Source organism: Neovison vison, chromosome 1, assembly GCF_020171115.1.
Source record: "Neovison vison isolate M4711 chromosome 1, ASM_NN_V1, whole genome shotgun sequence".
NCBI lineage: Eukaryota > Metazoa > Chordata > Mammalia > Carnivora > Mustelidae > Neogale > Neogale vison.
The window spans coordinates 215,368,166-215,388,393 of record NC_058091.1 but is presented as its reverse complement, the minus strand read 5'-3'; the positions used below and the strand labels follow the sequence as shown (position 1 = coordinate 215,388,393).

Here is a 20,228-nt window from a genome sequence, read left to right as displayed (position 1 = left end):
TTACCTAGTTTTGTCACTGATTTATTGCAAATATGATATGCTTTTAAAAACCTTGCATATGGGCGCCTGGGTGGCTCAAGGGGTTAAGCCTCTGACTTCAGCTCAGGTCATGATCCCAGGGTCCTGGGATCGAGCCCCACATCCGGATCTTTGCTCAGCAGGGAACCTGTTTCCCTTCCTCTCTCTGCCTGCCTCTCTGCCTACCTGTGATCTCTGTCTGTCAAATAAATAAATAAAATCTTATAAAAAGCTTGCATAAATGAACAAAATTAAGAAATACTGGAATAAGTTTGGTTCTGGGTGATTTCTGATGCAGAACTGATACATCTCTTTCTCAAAAAAGTTCAAAGAGAAAAAAAGCAGCAAAAGTAAAAAAAATACATTTTGGGCCTTAACCTTAACTTTCACCTTTACTGCATACTTAAAAAACAAATGTAAATTTTATTCATATGTAAACTAAGAAATCTGTTCTAAATTATGACTTTAAAAAACATTTACTGGAATACAGTTGACCCCTGAACAACGTAAGAGTTTGAACTGTGCAGGTCCACCTACACATGGATTAGTTCCAATAAATATAGAGCAGTATTGTAAAGGTATTTTCTCTTCTTTACAATACTCTTCTTTTCTTTTCTCAAAGTTACCTTACTGTAAGAATATAGTATATGATACATATAACATATAAAATGTATTATAATCAACTGTTTATATTATTATAAGCTATTATTAAGTATTAGTGGTTAAATCTGGGGGGGAGTCAAAGTTTTATGTGGATTTTTGACTGGAAGAGTCGGTGCCCCAACCCTGCATTGTTCAACTGTACTCTGATAGAGAAAAAATAATGTAGAAAATTGATTATTCAAAGAAATTGTTATTATTATAAAAATAGCTAATAAAAAGCTATATAATAGCTAATAAAAGCTCACTTATCTAGCATTTACAACATGCCAGGCTCTAGTCAGATCACAGTCCTAGCTAAATCACAGAAGTAAAGCACAGAAGTAGAAATGTTGTCCAAGATCATGCAACTAAGCAGGATTTAAACTCAGTCATTCTGACTAAAGAGCTCAGCTTCCTATCGTAAGGTAACATAATGTAATGCAATAAAATTCAATCACCATAAAGATACAAAGCTGAATGGCAAAGATAAAAGGATTGAAAAATTTTAAAAACTAATGCTGATACTAAAAATCATTCTTTAGATAATAATTTGACTTATGTGAGGACAGAGACTGTTAGCATCTAGCTTCCTGTCTTAAATTCTTAAATATGTAATGGTGCATCTGAACAGGAATATTAATTTATAATATCCAAGGGTAATTTGCATAACAAAAATCAGTTAAATGGAGCTTAGTATGACAAGAGTAATGAGACAAATATTTAAAAAGATACTTCTTTGTTCAATTATGAGATACTGTAAATTACAACTGGGGGCTGCTAAAACCTGCTTTTATGCTGTAATCTAACATATCCTGTAAACCATGTTCATCAAAGTTGCTGAATCCTGTCTGAAGAAAGAGATACTACATGATATTTAAAAACCAGGTATCTTCTACTTGTTGCAATTCAGTTTGAAATCGTTCAGGAGTACCTCCTATATGGCAAAATTCCTAGCTATTCACAGCAGACGATACAAAGGGCACATGCAAGCCTGACAGAGGAACTATTTAGTAGATACGGCCTTTTTAATGCTTATTGTTACTACTTAAAAATTCAAAGCCAAAACCAGTGGCCTAACCAAAAGATACCTAGGAATTGGGAAAGCAGGCTGAAATATAGCAGAGACAGACTCAAGTCCACTCTATACAGTCATACAGTACCTGGGAGCTGAATCTGTGAACATCGTCAGAGGCACTGACTAGATCAATGGAAGACATGGAGGAAGAGCGACTATAGGGCTACCAGAGACAGACAAAGAAAAAACCAAGTAATCAGAACAAAGGCACAACAGAGCATTCAGTACCAACTTCCAAACACAAGATAAAGAAAGAAAGAACAAAGCACTATATGAAACAAGCTCAGCAGCAAGTGCTGACTTAATGCACCTATTATGGTTTATGCTCCAAAATCTTTCTAAAAGGAATGCAGTACTTCCAATAATACAAAATAATATCACTTAACCCCAAAGAAAAAAGTGATTTAACATAACTGGCTCCACTTCTGGTTAACTGTTTTGGACTAGCAATTCCCTATCCTCCCATCCCCCCTTTCCCATTAAACAAAAAAGAAAGAACATTATATTCAAAAGATTTCTAACTGTTTTGGAGGATGTATATGGAAGAAAGTATACAATACCAAACAAATCTCATTCTTAAATTCAAGAAAAGGGAAAACTTTTACAACAAGATAGTTCCATCAATAACGAAGAACAATATATATTTTCAGTAATCTATGACATTAGCTTACCTTTTGGACAAACCTATGAGTCCCCACAGAAGAAAAGGCATCTCCAGATGGCATGGATGTAGGCCAGTGTAATCTGACCTTTTCACTCTGTGACTAAGAAAACATACAATGTTAGGTGGGAAGGTTTTAAAGTGTACTATGCAGTTTAAGAATGGATAATATAATCTGAAACTACCAACATTTAATTACTGAACACTTTAGTACTTATAAATATTTGAATTACAAAAATACTCTGAATGTAAAAGCCTTGCCATGACCTGACCTTTACTTCATGTACACTAATTCAGTCTCTTTTAGACTCCATAGATACCACTTTTGATTAGGGACTGGCTCTCTGATTCTGCCAGACTCTCTGATACCAGTATGGCATTATTTACCACAAATCTTCATTAACACTACTGTTGAAGTAATTTCTTATACCCAAACTCTTTCCAAATTATTCTAATCATTCCACTTCAGCAGGGTTGTGCAGGGTCATACCATTTGAACCACTGTCACTATTTGCTTCAGTTGTGTTACTAAGAACACAGCACCAATATCTTTAGCTCCTTTCCATGAAGATATTTGGCCTTCAACCCACTGTGTTGCTCCTCTTCAGTGGCCACTTAACCTCTGTTCTCCTCCTGAACTTGCCCAGTTTCTTCTCACTTATTCAATACCTACTAAATAGAAAGTACCAGAAGCTGCACTGTTTGCTCATCATGTAACTATGCAGAAGACAAGCAGTCATTTCTATTCAACACTATCTGAACAGAACTGCTAAGATCTCATTCTCACTCACCACTTCACTGAAAATTTCTTTCCTTTTTGTTGGTAAAAAATGTAGACCAATGTAAACTCAAAATGTGTCTCTGAAGAATACTAAGTAGTGGCTGTGCTGTTGGGAGTCCTGTGCAAAATCTACTGCATACGAGGGAAATTATCTGAATCTGTGGAACTAAGTTCATGGATTACTGACACTATTCTAGAGTATTACCACACTGTAATTACCCTTGTAATATCAACATGCCCATCAGGCAAGGAAAGTCATGGTCTGTTTAATGATCCATTTTGCAGAATATCTACCACAGCGTCAGGAACAGACTGAAATCAAAGAGCCCCATGAATATTATTCTCCAAAGTTTACAAAAGTTTTCATCAATCCTCTTAAACTCCAACTCAACCACCATTATTTGGTAGAGTAGCACTGTACAGCCAGAAAGGATGATCTGAACCATCTTGTGTAACTCCTTGTTTTACATTTTAGAAAACCAAGGCCCAGAGAATTTAAGCAGTTAAGTTTACAGCCACATCATTAGTCACCGGCAAGACTAAGATTAAAGTTGTATTGGCCTACTCTCCCCAAAATACCACAACTTTAGATTAAAACAAAAACAAAACCAAAAAAACACTGATGTGAAGCAGAAGAAAAACAAAACAAAACAAAGCAACATTTAAAAAGCCAAACACAAAGATACTCCTTCAGGTAATACTTTAGTGATCAGGTAATACTTTAGTGATCTAGAAATGGATAACGTTTAGGAACTAAAAGCTTCCATTCTTATTGAATGCGCATACCATCTTTTGGGGGCATTAAAAAAGGACTAATAAACTTTATAAATTAATGTAACAAAAACTTTTTATCACTGATTTAGAAAAAAAATAATGAAAGAAAAACACAAAAAGCAAAAGTCACTATTGCAGGTGATTTACCCTCAGGGAGACAGACCAGTGAATGGGCATAATGGCCATTTATGCCTTAGCAATGACAGGAATGAAAAAGCTAACTTTTTAATGCAAGTTCACTTGTAGTATAACTGATACACTTACAAATTTATTTGCAAGATGCTTAAAGCCCTGATAAGAGTAATTCTTCACCCTTAAGTACCATCTAGTGGTAATATATGATAACTGCATTGCTGCAGAATTAAAAGGAGGCAAAGGATCAAGTTAATCCTGAAACTCGAGTTGAAGATTTTCCTTCAATGTTACAGAAATAGCTGGGTATAACTGTTGTGAATTTGATAATGATAAAATACTGAGCAAAGTTAAAAGTGATGAAGATATCGAAGGTGAAGGTAGTGAAAGCAATAAAGGAGACAAATTCTTGGTCATCTTCCTTGTGAATTCATATGGTTGGGACCTGTGAGAAATCCAAAAACTGTTTCACTCAGATTAAACATATGCTTGTTCTTAATAAAGCTGGATACTTCAAGGGGAATAGGCAGAATATTTCCAGTTAGTTTCATGCTAATTATGCATGACTCCTTTAAGCAGTCAGTGGTCTCCTTTCTATTGCTTAAAAATTTCATCAATGAAGGAACTGACTTGTAAAGATTCTTCTACATTTGTGACTCAGTGTAGACACAATTCATTTTCTAGGTTTACAGTTCATTTCTATTAGGTTCACAGTTTTCAAATTCCATATACAAAATAACATACATCAAGGAATGCCTAGTTTTAGAATTTTTAATAAAAGATATACCTGTTCCTCTATTTTATCTTGTCTGTCAAGAGCGGCTTCGACAGCATCAAAGAACTCTTCTTCATTAATCAGACTGTTTGGACCTTCCTATTCAAACACATGGAAGAAAAAAAAATCACTTAATCAAAGAAAACAAAATTTTCCCTTGTTGGGCGCCTGGGTGGCTCAGTGGGTTAAACCGCTGCCTTCGGCTCAGGTCATGATCTCAGGGTCCTGGAATCGAGTCCCACATCGGGCTCTCTGCTCAGCAGGGAGCCTGCTTCCTCCTCTCTCTCTGCCTGCCTCTCTGCCTACTTGTGATCTCTCTCTGTCAAATAAATAAATAAAATCTTTAAAAAAAAAAATTTCCCTTGTTAAAAAGCAACTTAAAAAAAAAAAACATCCAACAACCCTTTCTCTCCTCCTGCTTCCCAAGCAAAACAGCTATTGGGGCTAAATCAACTGGTCTTTATTCTACTTGTCCCATTAGCAGCATTTCTTATGTAAATGACTCTTTTTGAAGAGTTCTCTGCCCTCCCTTGGATTCCTAATTTCCCAGTTCCTCTCTATCCAAGCCTCTTCTTTGGACTCCCTTAAATTAAATGTAGGTGTTCCTCAGGGTGCCACACTTGCTCTCCCACAGCACTTAATCATTTCTAAGGCTGTGGTCATGAGATGATTTCCAAATTCACAGCCTATCCATCTCTCTCCTAAGTGTTAGACCTTTGCATCCAATAATACTTAAGACCTCTTCAGGTTAATGCTGCAGTTCACATGCAACAAACATGTCTAAAACCTGTTTCTTCCCCTATCTCTACACCAATCTAAGGCAGAATGCAGGGCCTGTCCTGGATTTCTCCCACTTCCCTTGTTCAATCACCACACCCTTTAATCTTACTTTCTAAATAGCTAGGTTTACCCATGTCTATTCCTACTGCTCTATCTTAATTTTAATTCTCACATGCAAGACTGAAAAAGTCTGGGAAGCCCCCAGTTCACAACTGTCAACTTCAATCCACTCTCCTCACTGCAGGGAGCAAGAATGATTTTTCCAAACCGTAAATCTGAGAACTTCACTTGCTTAAAATCCATTCCCTGAGTGTCTGCAAGGATTCTTATATACCTTGCTAGCCAGTCTGACCACTCCCTACTCTCGATCAGCTCTACCCTCCAAAGATCTTTCAGTTCCCCTGAGGCAAAATGTGTGTTTCGTTTGTTTGTTTGCTTCTGGCTTCCCAATGTTTTCCCTCTTCTCAGCCCCTATAAGTATCTACTCACCAGGTTAATAGCTACTCAGCCTACTCATTCTTATAGCTTTACCTAAAATGTCCTTTTCTCTAGGAGGCCATCATCCCTGATTCAAAAACCTCTCAGTGCTAACAGTGCTTCATAACTGCCTGTAACTAGCCCGTTTTCCCATTACATAGGTAGTGCCCTCAGGCAGGATCCTGTATATCCCCATGCCCTAGTACAGTGTCTTACATTTACAGTAAATCTTAAGTAATGAATTTAAGATTAAAAACTGCCAAAGCTACAGATGACAGAGACAGTTAACTTTTATTCAATAATTAGAACATCATAAATGATTGATAAGACCCAAAATAAGTCATAATCTGAATGAGTGTCTAAAAACCATGCAAACATAGCACTCACACAAGAAAATACAGATGGCTCAAAATATCAAAAGGGGGGGGGTAAGGAAGAATAAAAACAGAAGCCCTAAAGGCCCTAAAGGACATTTAACTTGATACCACAGGGGTCAGTGAGAAAAAAACTGAAGTACCCTTAACCATTTTCTTCATTAAAGGAGAAAGAGGGAAGTACATCTCAGATGGATGGAAAACAATCATTTATTCAACAAATGCCACTAAAATAAAATACAGATTTTTACATTATACTGTAATCTTAAAAAACCTATGTGCACTGTTACAATATATTTAGAAGAGACCATTAAAAAATTAAAAACCCAGTAAATACAATTATTTAAAGTAGGGAATGCTTTTTTAAGCATGATACCAAATGTAGAAATCAGTACATCAAAAGACTGAGGAATTAATTACATTAAAGTATAAAACCTTTAGCGGTGCCTGGGTGGCTCAGTGGGTTAAAGCCTCTGCCTTCAGCTCAAGTCATGATCCCAGGGTCCTGGGATCGAGCCCCACATTGGGCTCTCTGCGCAGCAGGGACACTGCTTCCCATATAAACTTTTTTTAAAAAATGATTTTATTTATTTATTTATTTGACAGAGATCACAAGTAGGTAGAGAGGCAGGTGGGGGGGGAGCAGGGTCCCTGCTGAGCAGAGACCCCCGATGCGGGGCTCGATCCCAGGGTCCTGAGATCATGACCTAAGCCGAAGGCAGAGGCTTTAACCCACTGAGCCACCCAGGTGCCCCAAAAGCATAAAACTTTTATATGACATAACCAACAATCAAAAGTTTAAAAAACTAAAAAAGGAAAAAAAATTGAAAAATGAAAAGCTAATCTTCCACATCTTCTAAATAGGAGAAACAAAAATCCACAACTGAATAAAAATAAAATATTAAGGGACATGGATATGTGAGTCATTGAAGAAAAAATACAAATGACCAGTAGACTTTTTTTTTAAAGAGAGACTATCTAAATCGTATCAACAAATAAGCAATTTAAAAATCTGAAACTAGCGACACCTGGGTGGCTTAGTCATTAAGCATCTGCCTTTGACTCAGGTTGTGATCCCAGGATCCAGCCCCGCATTGGGCTCCCTGCTCCGAGGGAAGCCTGTTCTCCCCTCCTCCCGCTCTCCCTGCTTGTGTAACCTCTGTTGCTATGTCTCTGTCAAAAAAATTAAATCGTTAAAAAAATATATCTGAAACTAGTTAACAAATGTACTTATTAGCACAACGTATCTCTGATGATGAAACAAAAGGCAAGCTGAAGACAAAGCATAAGCTGAGGCCCTCTAACTAACCCCCCCCCTCCTGGGTGGGATTCTTCCAGGAATTTTCCAACTATCTTAATGTTAATGCTTTGCTAGAGGGAAAAATAATCATAACTTGACAAAGGCAAGGCCTCCAGTATCCCTTGAATCTTCCTTGACATATGAAAATCCTTTTGAAACCACCGTTTTTCCTAACCTACCCCAACACCATAGTATATAATCAGCCACCCCTCACAACCCTGGGACAGCAGCTCTTTCTGCCCAAGGGTCCAGTAATAAATAATAAAACCACCTTTTTGCACCAGAGATGTCTCAAGAATTCTTTCTTAGTCGTCAGCTCCAGACCTCACCCCCCTGAACTTCGCCTATATTCCAAAACCACATCATATGGTGCCCAATGTGGGGCTTTGAGTCTTTATATCTGGACTCCAAGCTTCAGTGCAAACTTGGTGAGAACTTTCTCTTTTCCTTTACTCTCATCTCTGTGGCTCTTCAAGGAGTACAGTCCTATTGGAACATTTTCATGTCAATTGCTCAAGCTGTAAACCTCTAGCCCACGGCTTCTCTATGGGGAAGAGAAAGCCTGCCTTTTCGCTGGAAGTTAGTACCCTGGCCACGATGGCAATAAGACCCAGAAACCTGATGCTCCCTCTTTATTTCTATCCTTACAAAAAGCTGTCTTGTCTTGGGGACACCTAAGTCACCAATGACTGCCAATCTTAAGACTCCTTCTCAAGTGAAGATTCCTCCTGATTGATCTAATATGATCCCCTCCACATCCATGGTCTAGCCACTTCGGGCTGTGGGACTTCCACTGAGAGCCAGCTGAAACCAGTACCCAATGGAATTAAAACCCAACTGGGGACCGTTCCCTAGGGAAGCTGACTATAAAGACCACATGTGTTGGAATGTTGCTTAGATCATGATGGGTTTCCCCGTCTTCCCTTGCCTAACATGGACTGCCTCCCTCCTTGTTGGCGGGAAAACACTGTGTCTGCTGATGAGCCCTAGAACCGGGAACCCTTTCTCTGCTTTCTGGCAGCACTTTGCCTCTTCTGTCTCCCCTTCCCCCTCCTCCTGTTTCTGCACCACCTTGGGTGCAGCCCGCAGAACTAGCTTCCAAACCTTTCATAGTGCCTCAGGCACTATGGCTCCTTCTCCCTTCACTGTCAAGGAGCAAGAGGAGCACCACCTGGATCCAACACCACTTACTCCTGATTTCCCCACCAGTGTCTCAGGTAAAAACTGACAATAGGGAGGATCCAGGTGGAACACAATTCAATATTTAAATTAATTTAATTTTGTTGGCTTAATTAAAATAGGCATATTTCATTAAAATGTGAAACTTTTATTCTATTGAGGTTTGCTAAAGGTCAAATAAGCTCGTGTTATCTCTTTGCAAATTGTTAGCAAAAACATGACTAAAATGATGGTTAATTGTCTGTCTCAAAGTTTTCATGGGTTAAGAAAGCTTTCATAGTCTCTGGTAATCCGAAACTTTAAAAGTTTTGCTTGGATGATAAATGGGATTAATTGTTGGACATCTAGGTCTTTTCTAAATAAGATAAAGGGCTAAATCACTGATTACTAGACATAGGTTTGTGCTTTTGACTTCTCATTGCAGAGAAACTAAGGATATTTAAATCTGTTGGTAACATGTCCTGTGCTTAACTAATTCATAAATTTGTTATCTAAAGAATTCTGGTGTAACAGTTCACAGATGGTTACTACTTAGTCTTCATTGGAGACAAGGTTTCTATGAGTGAAAAATTCTGCTAAATGTAGTTATATAAATGTAAATTATGTAAATGTAATTATGACTGATGGAAAAAAGGTTAACAACTCTGTGGAAAAAGAGAAGATATGTAAGGAAGATATCAAGAATCGAACGTAAGGAAGATATCAAGAATGGAAATACATTTTTGTTGAAGGTAAAAGAAGGTAATTTTGTCCTAAATAATATGATTGCTTAGAGAGATGGCTTGGGACAAAATCTGAATGCAAAAGAAAGTTGTAGAAGGTTTGTGATGGAAAAACTTTGGAACGGAATTTTAGGTGTGGTCAGGATGAACCTTAAAATTGAAATGAATGGATTTTAAAGTACACTGGTATAATGTTGAAAGTCTGCTTTCTCTCTGTTCAAACAGGTAAGTTTTCTTGAATTGTCTGCTCTTGATAAGAAAATGTAAACAAAGTTTTTTTCTCTTTTGTCTGTTCAGAAAACCAGTTTATTTATCAGGTCTTTAACATCCTTAATCCTATTTAGGTATGTGCCTTAAAACTTCCTAAGGTTTTAACAAACTTCTGCAAGATTTAAATCATGAACAAAGTTTCCCTGCTTATTTGGTAAGTTACCTTCTGGTAAAAGGTCATCATTACTCTATTTTAATTATTTAAGTGTTATGTGTCAGAGAAATAACTGAATTTCATTGCCAGCTATATTGTAACCTCTCATCAGATGTTTAACCATGTCCATTTTTTTTCTCTAATGTTTGCTCTTCCAGACTAAGGAAACTTTCTCTTAAGACATCAGTGATATATACAAATAATGATAAAGCAAATTAAAGTATTTAATTTTTCTCTCTACCTGAACCCTCTCATTCAGAAGGTCTAAGTATCCGTTCTTCCATGGCAATCATAATCATTTGCATAAGTACAATACGAATCTTCTCCTTGTAATAACTGTTCAGAGGTTATTGATCTTGTTTAGTCTAGTCTACCAGACCTAAGACACCCCTATTAAAAATGCAGATGACAGCTGGTTTACCAATGGCAACAGCTTCATGGAAAAGAGGGGTAAGAAAAGCTGGGTTTGCTATTGTCAGTCTTAACTCGGACTGCTGATGCAAAAGCCCTGTCAGCAAATACATCTTCCCAATGTCCTTTGCAATTGGCAGAAGTCTTAAAAATTAATATTTATAGTGACTCCAGAAATAGTGACTTCCTAGTCCTATATGCCGTAAGGAGCAACTTAAAGAAAAGGGGAATACCGTCAAGCTGTAACTCTCCAATCAAATATGGGACTGAAACTACTACACAAATTCAAAGGATGGCCCTCCAAAACCAAGTAGCCCTTGAAATCCCGTCTGCACTTTAAAGAGGCCAAGTATATGACTGGCTCCTGGCTGGGACCCAATGGCTATGCGACTCTATCTTGTCCATAGGCTCCCCCAGGCTGGATAGGGCACTGTACTCTGGGTTTTGCCTGGGGGCACAAACACATTATTAAAACAATTACCAAACCAACTAACCTGCCAAATTTAAAACAATGGTGGCGCCTGGGTGGCTCAGTGGGTTGAAGCCTCTGCCTTTGGCTCAGGTCATGATCTCGGGGTCCTGGGATCCAGCCCTATATCAGGTTCTCTGCTCAGTGGGGAGCCTACTTCCCCCTCTCTCTCTGCCTGCCTCTCTGCCTACTCTGTCTGTCTCTGTCTCTGTCAAATAAATAATCTCTGTCACATAAATAAATAAATAAAATCTTTAAAAAATATATATATATAAAACAGTGGTGGACATGTTTTGTATAACATTGGTATTACCATCTAACATCCACCTTTGTTCCCTCTATGAGACTGGAGGTTATATGGCACATGGCAACTCTTAAGCACATGGTCAAAGACTTAAATGACACTCAAAATAGCAAAGACTTAAATGATACTCAAAATAGCATTTATCTATTAAATACTAAAGTAATACAAATGCATAAAGCAGTTCTACAAAACTTGTGCTATCATAAAAACAGAGCTGTGTATACATTCTAGATTAAAACAAAAATATTTCTGGGTTTGTAACTGACATGAATACTCAAATAGGCACTTTAAATGATCTCCTTCCTTTAGTGATTGCTTAAAACTCCTAAACTGGAGGAAAATTATCAAAGGTCAACTTCAAAGATCTTTTATTCAGACCAATATTAACCTTATTTTGACACTTTTGTCAGGGTGTCTTCCTTCCAAGTGTCAAGACTCCTTCACTGCCATAACTTCCAGTTAACAAACACTTTCTACTCAAGGAGGGTTGTCTATGTTGAGCTCATTGGATTCAGCTGCCTCCCCATGCAACTTCCCTATATGTTCTCCAACTGACCGATATTGACTCATATGTAGACACATCTTTATACCCTGGTCAGGAGGAAGACCTAACAGAAGATGAGACCTTCTACCTTCAACAACCTTAAAGATTTAAGGGTCAAAGCTTAGGGGGAAATGACGAGGGAACAGAAGGCAAAATGCAAACTAAAACCCTGAAACCTCCCCCCGACACCAGTTGTTAAATTAAACACACAGGCTTTTTGTATTTTCTGTAATCTTCCTACATGAACATCTGGTTTTACTTGTATTATGAAAAAAATTAGGTAATTTAAAAAAGCTGACAGTTCACCCCCAAAATAAACCAAAAATAGCAAAAAACAATGTGCTTAGCTTCAGAATTAAAATTCTAATAGCTTATATCCAGGAACCTTGTTTTTAAAAACCCCAAGGGTATCTAATTACATGATTTTTACACATTCTAAAAGGAGTAATTGACAGCTTAATAATTTTGAAGTATTACAGCTCAAACCTCATCATTATGAATATCCACACCTGGAAATCAATTCCAACATAAAACATAGTCAATAGCAACTCTGTTTTTTTTTTTTTTCCCCCTTACTAAAATAAAAACAGGGGTGCCTGGGTGGCTCAGTTAAGCATCTGCCTCTGGCTCAGGTCATGATCCCAGGGTCCTGGGACAGAGTCCCATATCAGACTCCCTGCTCAGTGGGAAGCCTGCTTTTCCCTCTCCCACTCCCACTGCTTGTGTTCCCCCTCTCACTGTGTCTCTCTGTCAAATAAATAAAATCTTTAAAAATAAAAACACTGAGGAATTTTTTTTTTTTAATTTAGACATTTATTTGAGAGTGAGTGCAAAAGAGTAGGGGAGTGATAGAGGGAGAGAATCTTCAAGCAGAATTCCTGCTGAGCACTGACTCCAAGCTGGGGCTTTGATCTTGGGATCCATGAGATTTTGACCTGATCTGAAACCAAGAGTTTCAGCTAACCAACTGAGCCACCTCTCTTTCCTATTTTTTAAAAAATATAAACCAGAATTGTGTTTTTTTAAGATTTTACTTATTTTGAGAGAGAGAGAACACATGAGTGGGAGGAGGGGTAGAGAGGGAGAAGGAGACTCCCCGCTGAGCAGGGACCTAGAAGAGGGGCTGGACCCTAGGACCCCTGGGATCATGACTCAAGCCAAAGGCAGATGCCCAACTAACTGAGCCACTGAGGCACCGCTAACCATAACTGTTTTAACATTCTACTTCTATCTCCATGATACCCTTTATCACTCCATTTTTAAAATGTACATTTCAGGAATATCAACAATGTCAGAGACTATTAACAAATATATTTCTTTTTCTTTCTTTCTTTTTTTTTTTTTTTTAAAGATTTTACTTATTTATTTGACAGACAGAGATCACAAATAGGCAGAGAGGCAGGCAGAGAGAAGGAAGCAGGCTCCCTGCGGAGCAGCGAACCCGATGTAGGGCTCGATCCCAGGACCCTGGGATCATGACCTGAGCCAAAGGCAGAGGCTTTAACCCACTGAGCCACCCAGGCGCCCCTTAATAAATATATTTCTTATACCTCTTTCCCTCTAAAGAAATATTGTGGGAAACAGCTTATAAAATAATATGTGTATGTGCATGGAGAGGGAAAATGTATTAATCACTTAACAAAGAAACAAAAGAGGGGAAAAGGTTGGTTTCAGATCTTTTCAACTGAGAAGGACAAGGTAACGAGGACAGCTCCAGCTCTGCTGTGGATAGGACCTCACAGTATATTATAAAACACACACTAAAACCCTTTTGTCTGTATAGTGCTCAGGGTTTTCCTCTATAAGTTGCTTTGCTTTTATTAAAAAAAAAAAAAATAGAAGGTAACATTAAAAATTATTGTCTTCCACAGTTAAGATAAAAACTTGTCCTATAATGCAGACAGGCCTAATAAATGAGTCTTTGAAAAGCCTACACTAATTTCAGTTAGCAAGCCTAACACATATTATGAAATACACATTTAATTAAATACTGAAGAACATACTACATGTCTAGAATAGTTAAAGGTTGTAAAAGTATTATTTAAAAATTAATCACTTTTGTGACGGATATGGCCTGTATTTTCCTCCTTCTAAAATCAAAATATAACTTCATACCTCATAATCTGGCCCTCCAAAGTGGGATTTTTTCTTCAGTTCTGTCATGGCATTTTTGTATGCTTCCTCTATTCTTCTTCTTTTCTCAGTTTCCTGTTTCGTTTTTTTTTTTTAAAGAAGCAAGTAAAAAATTATCATTTAGGGAGATTTTCTCTGCATTTCACCGAAATTCATAATTTGGCCAAACAATAATGACAAAACCCCCCACTTTCTTTCTGTGAAAAATGAGCTTGATTCGGTCCAAGAAAACACTTTTTCTCTGAGCTATACATTACACACAAGATACCATTTAAATCAGCAAGAGCCACCTCATAGGTCAGTTATGGATTTAGATGAATTAAGTAACTGCCAAAGTACCTACACTTAAAAAAGGAAAAAAAAAAAGAAAAAAGATAACACCGCAGATATGCTTACAAGATAATCATGTGTTTGTATCCCCTGCCCCCCTCAGTAAAAGGTATATCTATTTTGTTTTAAAGAAAAGCAATGGATACCAGGAAGAAAATAACTCAATTAACAAGTGAAATCAATGAATGTTAAAATATATTCTAAGAAAGATAAATTTCTGGTACTTTCCCATTGCTGGTTAAAACTATTTCAGGGCTGAAAAAAGAGCTTAGATTTCTACTTGAACCCTCTCTTTTAAATCTATAGTTCTATAGTTAGAAGACCCAAGGCCAATACTTAAAAGAAAAAGGTTGCCTCTGGCACCAATCTCAAACTTACTTCTACAACCATAGATTGCACTGGTCTCCCATCCAAGTACTAACCAGGCCCGACCCTGCTTAGCTTCCGAGATCAGACGAGATCAGGCACGTTCAGGGTGGTATGGCCGTAGACGATTGCACTGGTCAAATGTGATAACTTAAGTCTAAAAAGCTTGTAAGGAACCTAATGCTTTTATTCCCTTAACTCAAATACTTAGGGGCTCAATTTAAGTTCACACGAACTCACACAAAGCTAACTACTTCCAAATAACTATCAGAACTAAAGTTCATGCAAATTAGTGTATTAGTTCATTAGAACCAAAGGGTAATTTTTTCATACTCAAGAGAAAAGCGGGTCTATAGACCCACCAGAATGGCTAAAATTCAAAAAACAAAACAAAGAAATACCCACAAAACCCTGACAATACAAAGTGTTGCCAAGAGTGAAGAGCAAATGAATTCTCATCTATTGCTGGTGGAAGTATAAACTGATATAACCACTTTGGAAAGCTGTTTGCCAATATCCACTGCATATAGTATACACCCTATGAACCAACAATTCTACTGCTAGGTATGTACCTATATCCACCAAATGCTAGGTACAGGAATGCTCACAAGCAGCTTTATTCACAATAGCCAAAATATAAAAACCTAAGTGTCTATCAGCAGGAAAAAATGATAAACAAACTGAAGGCATACAATGAAATATAATTAAAAAGAATAAACTACCAGTAAATGTAACGACACAAATGAATCTCACAGTTATGTTAAATAACAGCACAATGACCCTGGAAAGTATATATGGCTACAAATGCAGTAAGTTAAGTTTAATGCTGAGGGGGGAAAAAGCCAAACACAAGAGTGTATATGGTCACATCTTGAGATGGTATAAGGTATGGACCAGGGAGGCATGCAGGAACCTTCAGATGTTATAAAAATTCTTTATCTAAGTGGTGGGTATAGGGGTGTATACATATGCACAAAAATCAAGTGGTACACTTATAGTTGGGGCACCTGACCATATTTATGCTATATCTTAACTTTCAAAACTGAATACAACAAAAAAGTACAGCACAGCAATAATATTTGAAGGATTTAAGGGAAAATGAATAAGCATGTGAAATTACAAACACGCAAGCCTGTTGAAGTAAGCAAATATCTTCAACGAATAGGTTTTCTCTTGTTAACATTGTTGACAACTAAAATTGTGCAATCTCATAATTTTTGGTCTTCTGGGACATGACTTAAGTATACTTCTATAATAGAAGGGATCATTATTATAGGTAACCAAGAAAAATCATCACCACTCTAGTAATGATTAATATCTATATTAATTTTATATTAATATCTATATTAATTTTCTATTATTCAGCTGAAAGAATAATGGAACTGACATTAGGAATTAATATAAACAATTTTGTTATCAAATAGCTGTTATTATATCACCTATTACCCACTTAATTGTTCTCATTAGATTCAGCTCCTTGAAGGACAATTTCCTGTTTATTGCCGTTTCCCCATTTCTAGCTTAGAGCTTAGCACATTACAAACATATAAATACTTTTTGAATGAAACAGAAACTTCAATTAAACCGTATTAAATTATCATTGTACTTTCCTTCCCAATTATATAAGTTACTTAAAAGACATTTGTTGATAAACAACACTCTCTATTCAAGAACCTTCTATTCCTTATACTCTATTCTGTATATTACACACATTATATATATGCATATATATATCACACACACACACACACACACACACACACACACATATAAGTATACACACACATATACAAACTCACACTGCATATCAAACATACCCACACTCACATTTCATATAAAATGTAACTGGAATCCTATTTTAACTTAGAGAAAAAATTAGAGTGAATAGGATTTGACATTAGACCTGTAAAAAACCATAAAATGCAGTAGTTTCTCAATTTCAATTAATATTGCCATCACTTGTGGCTGTTCTTTGCTTGCATGCTGCACAGAAAAGCAACAAAATTATTTTTTCCCAGATCCTTTTGTGTTTCTCAATGAAGAAAAAGAATAGGTAAGACTGAATACAGTGAAGATAAGCAAAAGTCCACTTCCCTTTCCAGCACTGCAAATAAGAAACTTGATTGCTGAAAGGATGGGAAAGCCATGTTTCATTTTTAATGAATATTTTTTAGGTTGTGTGGTAAGAATTTATGAATGAAGATTATGATTCCTTAGTGAAGGATAAAAAGATGAGAGACTGAAACCTTAAGAAAAAGGTACCAGAAAGTTCAAAATAAGCTAGTCTGGGCATGTTGAACACTTACTTCTCTTGACCTACTGGTCTAAGTGAGTTAAGGGGTTGTCCTGTTTTCTCAACACATAATTTTTTGTGTGTACATGAAATTTTCTAAAAATTCAATTTGATCCACATTGGTAGAAAGTTGAAATCTCTGAAGATATAATAGTTGGACTCCAGAATAATGGAATGTCTATACCTTAAATACACATTTTCACTGCTTGTTTTTAAAGAATACATATTACCTGTCAATATGGTTTACTGTCACCTACACTTGAGAATTCTTTTCTTCTACACAGAGGGACTTCCTTATATACACAGTACTAATCAAATCCTGTGGCATCCTGCCATTATATCAGTGGTAATACTGCTTTACCTAGTTTCCTGCTTAAACTGATAAGACCTTCAAATACTACAAGCAATCTGACTCATTCATAACTGACAAGATTCTGACTAATGTCTGGCCTAGTATTCAGAGCTGAAATAAAAAATAGAATAAAATCCTTCCAATGGCTACTTAGCATCTCTGGACCAGTCTCTGGGCCTTTTCCTTCCTCCTATAAAATGATGGCATCACACCAGAACTACATCTTCTAAGATAAGTTTTCATTTTAACATTTTATTATTTTCCTGATGTTGAATTCTAAATAGAAGTTTTCCTACTAAACAAATTTACTAAGTCATAGCTGACACTAGGAACTAAAGATTCGTATTGTAATGTTACTATCAGTGCTGAAATTTAAACAAAGGTGGAAGCAGGTGAACGTGAGGCAAATGTTCCATGAATAAACATGTGTTAAATAACAGCACAATGACCCTGGAAAGTACATATGACTACAAATGCAGTAAGTTAATGTTTAACTTTATAAATTGGTGTTTCAGTTCATACAACTTAAAATGTAGCTTCATTTATTTCACAATAAAGCTAGGTAATGTTAAGTGATTCATCATTTCTATTCCAAGGCATTACTATTACTAATACATAGATTTCTGCATTAAAATCCTACCACAAATTTGTATTGTATAGTAACTGAATACATAACTTGTAAATCTCACTAGGAAAATAAGTTTAAGATGCCTACAAAGTTTCAGAGGATTAGTACCTCCTGCTACTTCTATCAATCCCAATAGATTTTTCCCTAAGAAGTTAGTTTAAATGTTCAATCTGTTGATTGAAATAAAATCAGACTATTTTTTAAGAGGAAGAAAACAAGATTTACCTTATCTAGTCTCTTTTGCCAGCTGTCCTCACGTTTTACCATTAGTTCAATACAATGAGAAAGTGTAGCAAGGATTCCCGCAGTAGTTGCTTTAAAAGTTATCGCCTCCCCTTTAAAGTCTATGCCATTAATTCCTCGTGGTGTTACATGTGGAAATACTGGGGGGGAAAAAAAAGTTACTCACTGAAAGTCTTTCTAATGACGATTAACTCTTCATCAAAACTTAACACTAGAAGATGTTTAAAACCCAGCAAGTAAGAGCAGACTTTTGGATTATAATTTCCCTCTTGGTGGCCAACAACAAAAATTTCCATTCCACACTCCATAAGCAAAGAAGCTTGTGGCAACATATGTACTTTCATATCTTTTTTTCTGGATTCTGTTTCCTGAAATCTATTTGCCATACTGCACCCAGTGAACAAAGTGGTAGGAGGAATAATACTTTAACAATAACACCCTGACAGCTTAAAGCAGGACCAAATTACACAAGAATGACTTTATATTTTGAAAGACCTAAAATTAAAAAAACAAAAACAAAAACCTAACAATAAACTATAGAATTGAAAAAGGTAATGTAAAACTTTTAAATCAACATCCACATTTTGGTCACACGTTGGTCTGAGACCAGTGCACACTTTAAACGGCTCCCACATGTTTATGTTTTATAATTTTAACTCAGAGTTCACCTTTGAATTAATGAAAAGTCTTAGAAATCACAAGATGCAAGCAAGAGAGCATAGTATCTTATACTCTTAACTAATAAGAAACCATTCCAATTGAGCACTTCTAAGTGAAATGATACTCTCAACTTTAAAAATTCAAATGTAGATATGACAGCAAAGGTACAACTCACAAAAGAACAAACTGATAAAGTAAACTTCATCAAAATTTAAAATTTCTGCTCCTAAGAGTATTAAAAGAATAAGAGTTATATAGAATGAGTAAATCTTCAGGTCTAATGTAGGGCACGATGACTACACTCAATAATACTGTGCTAATCCTCTACCCCTGAAGCAAATGATACATTACATGCTAATTTAAAAAAACAAACAAACCAACCCAGCACCAGGTTGGTGGGGGGTGGGGAAACAGTGTGCAGAATACTAGAAATTTACTGAGACAGATTTCAGGTGTTCTCATTACAAAAATGGTAACTATGCAAGGAGATGTTATGTTAAATAGCTTGACTGCTATTTAATCATTTCACTATGAATATCAAAGGGCTCAATCCCAGGACCCTGACACCATCATGTGAGTGGAAACCAAGAGTTGGTCACTTAACTGAGACACCCAGATGCCCTAAGATGAAAACTTTAAAAAGACTGACCATGCCAAGTGTTGTGGGGATCTGAAGGAACCAGAACTATTCTATATGGCTAGTAAAATGAACTAGGTGGTGGTTGCTTTTTGTTTTTAAGATTTTATTTATTTATGAGTGAAAGAGAACATGAGGGGAGAGGGTCAGAGGGAGAAGCAGACTCCCTGCTGACCTGGGAGCCTGATGTGGGACCCCATCCTGGGACTCTGGGATCATGACCAGAGCCAAAGGCAGGGCTTAATCAATTGAGCCACCCAGGCGCCCCCCTTGGTGGTTTTTCAAATAACCACCACTACTGACTAATGACCTCAAATAAAATATATGTCCATAAAAACACTGCACACACAAATGCTCATAGCATTATTTGTAAAAGCCAAAAACTATAAACAACCCAAATGCCCATCAAAAGAGGAAAGGATAAGCAAATTGTGGTTTGTTTTTTTTAAGATTTTATTTATTTGACAGAGAGAGAGCAGAGAGCCTGATGTGGGACTCGATCCCGGGACCCTGAGATCATGACCTGAGCTGAAGGCAGAGGCTTAACCCACTGAGCCACCGAGGCACCCCAGCAAATTGTGTTGTATCAAAATAAGGAAATACTACTTAGCAATGAAATCAAATACTAATTAAACAATAACATGATGAAAGTCTAAGAAAGAAAGCAGGCCAACCCACTCCCCCCACATGCTGCGTGAGTCCTTTATATTAAACTTGAGAACATATAAACTAACCTATAATGAC

At 36.8% G+C, this 20,228-nt stretch overlaps 1 protein-coding gene across 2 annotated transcripts in view; it reads right to left on the bottom strand.

The window, feature by feature from the left end:
* CERT1 (ceramide transporter 1) overlaps positions 1-20,228 on the bottom strand; it is a 109,364-nt gene that overhangs the window by 18,671 nt on the left and 70,465 nt on the right. The window contains exons 7-11 of one of the 2 annotated variants that reach the window (XM_044266943.1): positions 18,170-18,327; positions 13,958-14,050; positions 4,871-4,957; positions 2,407-2,499; positions 1,821-1,898 (exon numbers count right to left, since the gene is read on the bottom strand). In XM_044266943.1, coding sequence (XP_044122878.1) covers positions 1,821-1,898; positions 2,407-2,499; positions 4,871-4,957; positions 13,958-14,050; positions 18,170-18,327 — 509 coding nt within the window. The remainder of the gene's footprint in view (positions 1-1,820; positions 1,899-2,406; positions 2,500-4,870; positions 4,958-13,957; positions 14,051-18,169; positions 18,328-20,228) is intronic. The other variant, XM_044266934.1, reaches the window with a different exon arrangement.